The 7,500-nt window shown below is 41.0% G+C and overlaps 1 protein-coding gene across 1 annotated transcript in view; it reads right to left on the bottom strand.

The window, feature by feature from the left end:
- The window catches only part of LOC138046602 (adhesion G protein-coupled receptor L4-like), a 46,891-nt gene that overhangs the window by 13,740 nt on the left and 25,651 nt on the right, over positions 1-7,500 (bottom strand). Inside the window, exons 3-5 of the mRNA XM_068893208.1 lie at positions 2,464-2,507; positions 1,366-1,398; positions 1-98 (exon numbers count right to left, since the gene is read on the bottom strand). The exon at positions 1-98 is cut by the window's left edge and continues 26 nt beyond it. Coding sequence (XP_068749309.1) covers positions 1-62 — 62 coding nt within the window. The 5' untranslated portion in view covers positions 63-98; positions 1,366-1,398; positions 2,464-2,507. The remainder of the gene's footprint in view (positions 99-1,365; positions 1,399-2,463; positions 2,508-7,500) is intronic.

The following is a 7,500-nucleotide window of genomic DNA, read 5'->3' as shown; positions in this document are numbered from 1 at the left end:
GGCATTGGCTTATTTATGCTGTCAGCAGCGAAAGAATGTTCGGAATGACATGAACTCTCCATTGCATATTCTTGTTGTTCTTTGTCGTTGAGATTCTGCTGTGTAAAGCAACCAAATCTCAACTGAGTTCTTTGAAAAACGTGAACACACTACGGTAAATTTTAGTTTTTTATTTAAGCTTCAACAACATTCCCCAGAATCCAGTTCGTGTATTGATGGTTTGCATCGGACGTCACGGAGGCCATGTTTGTGTACAATGTCTTTTGGGAATTTGACTCTGTTATTACGCAAAATCTGTGGGGCCATTTTCTATTGTTTTGTTCACCAACATGGCCGTGTCATCAGGTGGATTTAGACCTAGAATAACTGGGCTTGTTTGTAAAGATGAATGATCAACGAAATGATCATGAATAAGTTTGTTAAACGTGAACGTGGCATCGCAGATTCAGAAATGCTTACCACAGAAGTGAATCTATTTAATTGACGCCACCGTTCACCATCTTTACGGGCCTTTTGTGAACACAGTCTTATTTACAACAAGAAGCCTATAAGGGCGTATCCGTGGGATGCACAAACAGTTAACACAAATTGTCCAGTTACAGTGATCTACAACTACAGGTAAACTTCGGAAAATGGCGAGAGTTTACCAAAAAGATAAATCTGTCATTTAACTAGAAGTTGTTTGTTGTTAAAACAGAAATAGAGGTTATCTCTTAATATTAATGATATTCTCACTGGGGGCCATCATGTACAAACGCCCCTTATTCCCTTGAGATTTAAGTTGAGAATTTCTGTGCATCTGTTGTTCTATGGCAGAACCCTATTTGCATAACTTTTTACCATTTTGGTATAAATAGGCTTGTTTTATCCCGTTTATTCCTCTCTTAGGCTTTGAACGGAAGTCTGGCGTTCGACCCTCCAACCTCCCCGCAGCGATGGCCAGCGTGTTGCCATGGTTTCCAATCCTTCTGACTCCGGGCTCGTCTAATGGTAATGGTAATGAATTTATATAGCGCATTTTCTATTGACATATTCAAATGCGCTTCTCTTCCCATAACTTACTTCTGCCCGGGGTGTTTGGGAGTGAGGGCTCCCAGTGATAATTTATTACTACCAGGTACGGAATATTTAGTAAAAAATTATAGGGATACGGAATATTTGAGGGGAAAATTGACGAGATACGGGATGTTATAAAAATAGGCACGCATTGCGTACGTGTGGTTGTGCAGTAACTTGACACGATGTTTTTTTCCATAACTGTCAAATGAGCTGCGTTTTGTTTTTTAGGAGATTCAAGTTTTCTTTGCGTAATACACGAGTACACGAGTACAGTAATAGTACACGATATTGTTTTGGTATCCTTACAGTGCCATGGTAGATGTCTTTGGTAAATACCCCCTGAAAAGACATGTGATTCAATAAAAAGATTGAAGAAAATAAAAGGGAATCGAGAAATATTAGCTTCGAGGCTTGCACTCTGAGCCTCTGACAGCCTTCCCCGACAAAAGTTCATTAAGGTTAATGCCCGCCTGTCCGGTGGAGTTAGTATATGGATGGAGCACCTCAAAGCATACGATGATATGATGTAAGAAACATAGAACCGAAAGTTCTATTTTCACGCTCAAAAATGGGAACCAAGCAAGGTACAGATTTTGTTAGCCTAGGCCTGCTCTATGCAAAACAAATATTGATGAAAAAGTAAATAAACATTGATATACGGTTTTTAAGGAGTGGAGAAGGAAGTTTTTAGGAAATGTCGCTCGAGAATAAAACAATTTGCCATAAGCAACAAAATTTTGTGTCATGAAAACATCATAAATTTTGTGCCACGAATATATAAAGGTAATTGAACTGAGTGGAGTGAAATTTGGTCAGAAATCACAGGTCTGATTTCAAATCGAACGAGCGCACAAGTCAAGTATGATTTCAGACCAAAATTGCTCAACGCAAAGTTCAATTACCACTTTATTACATCCATTCAGAAATCACACAATAATTATTTAATCCCTAAAATACAGGATTTTAGTCAGTGCCAATATTTTTTGCAGTTAGGAACAAACGTTGCAAAATTCACCACACAATGGTTTGTACTTGGATGGGGGACCACTGCGAAGTCCTCGTGACGACGATACCTGGCTTTTTTAAAACTTGATGTCATTTTTTATTTTGTTTGGCAGTTGAAGGCTATTTTCTTATCTCATTTCTATGTCGAGGAAACGACTGAACAAACTGGTTCGCAAGAAGCATGTCGATTGGAGTATTCGTTCTATGCAAAATATTGTTCACACAAGAACGATGCAAGATCTAGATATTTCGTAGATTGGTTTCACACGAGCGGAGCTTAATTCAATATCCGTGGGGTATGCACATTTGTGACTACCAACAGGAAAAAAAAAAGCACTCGACAGGTAATAAATGTTCATCAATATTCATACTTCATTATTTTTCTCAATAAAACTTTACCTTGGCGCTTCTTCCTGCATTATTTCCTTGAGGTTTTCCTTCTCCTTTAATCAAGAAAAAGAAAACATAAGACTTAAGACAAATCTGAGTTGGAAAAAAAATTGAGAGCGAGAAACAAAGGCCCTTGGCAAAAGATGACTCGGGTTCTAGAATAAAGGGATTTCAAAGGTTCATGCCTTGACGCATAACATCAGTGCAACCGCAGCGAAATCGGTCGTTTTTAGTAAACATTAGAACAAATTTGTTAGTCTTCAGTGTGAAAACGGCCATTATTATTGAAATTATGACTGACGAGAAGCACTGTAATACAGCGCCAAGACGGTTTTTTGGGCATCAGGAAATCCTCCTTCTTTGCAGTATTAGTCTTTCGACAACCTTAATTTGATTCCTACATTTACTGGCCGAAAACACCACCAAAGGGATAAGACAAAATAAAATTTGATAAAAATATATCCCCGAGATCTAAAGTGAATTTCATTTCCCTCCCTTCTCACTCCTTTGTGGAAAATCTTGAGTCCATAGTTCTATGCCAAAAGCAGCTTCTGTTATCGGGAGACTTTAACATCAATGTGGATAATGCGTTGAACGCTGATTGCAAAAAACTGACAGATTTACTGGATTCATACGGACTTCAACAACACGTCACTGGCCCAACTCACAAAGATGACCACACCCTTGACCTTAATCATTACACGCCAATCTGATCAGTTGCTTAGGGCGCGTTCTTTTGGTACCATTCCGGAATAGGAATACACGAAATAGACGGTATTCGTGTTCTTTTGGGACCTATTCCGTTTTCGGAATGAACGGAATACTATTCCGTTCATTCTGCTATCGGGAGCACCAGAATACGGTTCACTCGGAATAGGCAGAACATGCGTTCTTTTGGGAAAGTTTTGGCGGGAAATGACACGCGACAGGCTGGTCGCCAACCGGCCGCTTGAACATTGTAAAAACTTGAATGGAATAGCGATCCAAAATGTATACCGTAGACGCAGGTATGCTTGACTTTTGTTCTGTTTCTTTACCGGTACTAGAACAAGAAGAACTATCAGTTTGCGTTTTTTTTAAAAAAAGTGCCCTTGCTTGGGCCAAAAGAAATCATGTTGGCATTTATTGGTTTCCTATACAAACCCTTGTATCCGAGCATATTTACGCCGCCGTCTTGCACTACGCAAAGCACTCACAAGCATAAAAAATTCTTCGTCATCTTTCCCCATTAAGGTTTTTAGCAAACGAAAAAAACCGAAGAATCGAGCAAACCGGCAAAAAACTGGTACTTATGACCATATTTCAACATATCGTATCCCAAAAGAATGCACCCTTAGTATTTCCCCGCGCGTAAGCCGGTATATTTCAGACCATGCAGCCGTGCTGTGCTCTATCCGCCCTGATAAGCCACCACTTACTGGACGGAACGTTTCCTACCGAAAGCTGCCCTTAGTTAACGGAGATTCCCTCAATGAGGACTTGGCTTCATCTGAGTTATGCAAGAATCCATCAGATGACCCCCAGGAACTCGTAACATCTTATAATAACACCCAGAAAGCTGCCTTGCATGCCCCGTTATTAATGACAAGGACCATCGTCCAGATACCTGCTCGTGTACCATGATTTAGTGAGGAGATCAGGGAGGCGAAGCGTGAACGAAGGAAAGCTGAAAAGAGGTGGGGGAAGTCGCGACTGGACTCCGATCTTGCTGTTTTAAAGCAAAACGTAATGCTACCACCCGTCTTATGAATAATGTTCGGAGGGAGTTTTACAGTAACTTTATAGACGAGAATAGAGGTAATCAAAGAAAACTATTCCGTGCTAGTCAGCGCTTTTTCAACCGCACAGTGGATGATGGTCTCCCACCTCATCTGTACAATGCAACTCAGTTTTCTAACGACTTAGCAAAATACTTTGTTCAGAAGGTAGAAACCATCCGTAGGCAGCTCGACACCGATCAGGCTGATTCATATCTAGGAGATGACACTCCCTCCGCTGTTCTTGCTGAGTCTGTGCCAGATGCTGTCAGCTAGCAATGTTAAACAGATCATCCAGAGGTCCGCCCTTAAATCCTGCCCTCTTGACCCTATGCGATCCACGTTGGTAAGCAAATGCGAGGTTCTTCTCCCAGTTTTTAAGTCTCTATTGTTAAGGATTTTTAAGCAGTAGTTAGGGTTTTTAAGTTGTTCTATTTTTAGAGTTTGAATTAGGAATGTACTCTTAATATGTTGAATTGTGATACGCAGAGGAAAATTATTATATTGATAACTGAATTATATTGCGCAACCTATATCAGTTAACAAATATGATTATTGTTATTGGTTAGTAGGGTCTTAGTACACATATTGAATAGAATAAGTCGTTGGTTATCGGAATGCGACTTCCATTTTTGTCAAGACCTCCAACTAGTACTGGGAGAAAGAGAGGGTGAGATAAGAGAACGGTTTCATCCATACATGGGCAAATGACCTTGTAGCTCAGTCGGTAGAGCAGCGGTGATCTAACCCGAAGGTCGTGGGTTCAATTCCCACCCTGGTCGGAGTTTTTCTCTGTCCTTGTGTGGACCCATTTCCATCAGTAGGGCTAACGCTCGCATGCTTCATATGGGGTAGAAGCTTAGCACTTCACATTACACTCTAATCAGTTATGGGCAAATGATAGTTTTTTAAAATCTAATTTTAGCCACGCAGCTATTTTTAAAGAGGCACTGAGCAACCCATGAGCAACTCCGAGCAATCCTGAATAACTCAAATTTGGGCAGTAACTCACTCTTTCCGTGACTCAAAACGAGTGACACCGAGTAAGACCTGATCAGTGAGTTTGGTCTCTCCTCATTTTGGTGAAGTAACTCCCAGCATACCTGAGTAACTCAAATTCAGGGAGTAACTGCGAGGACCATTCGCTCCGTAACTCAAAATGTGTATAAAAGCAGACGTGAAGCACGCAATGCATTTGGAGCAATCCCTTTAGGTGAGGGTATGGCTCATTTCTGCCGCTTCTGCCACAAACCGTTTAGTCGAGCTTACAACAGAGACCCTCACGAGATTCTGCGCCAAGACGTGGAAGAGGCGCAAAGTTTAACCTATGACAAAAGTGTCAACACCTTCTTGGAGGAGCGGGTCTCTGAAACGATAGCGGAGGCCATAGCTTTCAATGCCCTGTTACCAGTTTACAGAAGAAAGTTGCGAGGGCTACACTTGAACTACCTCCACTGGTTTGAACGTTTAAAGCATGACCCCATGCACAAAGACGTTATGAAAACCCGACGCCGATCATGGAGGAAGTTTCTATGGATTTTGAAGAGGCCACAGGCGCGGCTGTGGAGAGACGAAAGTCTTTATTGATGTTTGAGCCACGCCCAATCCCCACACAAGAGGAGGAACAAGAGGATGAAAGCGACTAAATGCGAGCTTACAGCAGCTTACATGACAAAGAATGTTGTCTTGATACTGATTGTGATTGCCTATGACAAAGTATTCCCTTTACATCCTCTCATGAAATGCTTCCGATGTAGTGTATTGCGTGACATCACGTGTCGTTAGATTATGCAAATAAAGTGAAGTTGACCACTGTGAATAATAATAAGACGCCTATGAGACGCATCCGTGGGATACACAAACAGTTAGCACAAACTGTCGAGGTACTGTTAAGCACAACTACGGATAAAAATAAGAAAATGACGAGAGTTTACCAGAAAGACGAATTTGTAATTTAAGTGGCAGGTATTTGTTGTAAAAACAGAAATAGAGGTATTTCTTATTATTAATGCTACAAAATTTGCAAATGGTAGCAATCGGCAAAGCTTTTGAAGAATGCCAGGATAAAAAGGTGAAATTTCTTTTGGAATATTGACTGGAGATCGGCCGCTTCGTTTGTGTATAAACCAAATTAGGATGATTAGGATGTCTTTTTGAGTATTTGATTACTTTTTTGTATTTGGTTGCTTAAGATTTTTTCTAATATTCTTTCACGTGTTTGATTCATGTACTTAGCCCGGGAAGGAGGAAGGGGAAGGGGAAAACTGTGTGCATGGTATGCATCCCACGTAATTACTTCTTTTGTTCGTCGTGAATACACTCAAACCATCGGCCTGTGCGAACCATTGAACGATGGAGAAACGTCGAAACAATTCTTCAGAAGCTCTATTGGTCGGTTGGCGGAAAGTATATTAACAGCGATATAATTGCTTCGTTTATCTTCAATCTGAACGGCAACATGAATGAGTTCGTTCACTGGTTCGTTGCGTGGTTGAAGGCCACGAACACCGAGGTAATTTTTTTCATTCTGTCTTCTTCTTTCAATATGTTTTATCGTTGACCCTTTATAGTTGTAAAAAAACCAAGTAGTTAGCGTGTTCTGTAGCCTGCGATAGCATCCGGTTTCTTCGGCTCTCGCTTCACCCGCCGTTTTTAGTTAAATGATCAGCTTTCTTGTTAGAGTGGCAGACCGTTTTGTTAGTGAAGTGAAACAACCCTGATTTGACCCTTAAGTCTTCGTATCGGGATGTTCAAAGCACTTAACCTCGTTTTCGTAGTTGTAGCGACAGTGCTTGAGAAATATTACCTTCCCGGACCACTGTCTGGGCGCTCAAAATAATTTGGATATCGCCGTGACGATTTGATGGATTTCTCGTACAAAATGTTGAAAAAGTCTCCCTGTACGCTTACAAAAGGTCGAACAAGTCTTTCTGTACGCTTACAAAAGGTCCCTTTACGTCTCCTGTCAATCATCGTGAAATGGCCGGCCACGTGCTTTTGCCCTCTACAATATTTTCGCTCGTACTACTTTACTGGGGATTCGACTCTGCCTACAATGCTGAATACCACTTTCCTAAATATACTAAGCTCACTTGGAAGTGTTCTATCAATTGCCTGATAACTTCGCCGTCTAAGTTTCGTTCGATAAATCTTCGCTACCGGTCTCGATGTAAATACTTCAAATCTCGTATTCCCTACTCGCCAAACAGTACACCATCCTTCAACATTCTAGATGTGGATGGTACTGCCTTTCTCGTTCCTTCTTCGTTACTACTCAGTGGAGATATCA

This window comes from Montipora capricornis, chromosome 4 (genome assembly GCF_036669925.1).
Source record: "Montipora capricornis isolate CH-2021 chromosome 4, ASM3666992v2, whole genome shotgun sequence".
Taxonomy (NCBI): Eukaryota; Metazoa; Cnidaria; class Anthozoa; order Scleractinia; family Acroporidae; genus Montipora; species Montipora capricornis.
This window is presented reverse-complemented; position numbering and strand designations above follow the sequence as displayed.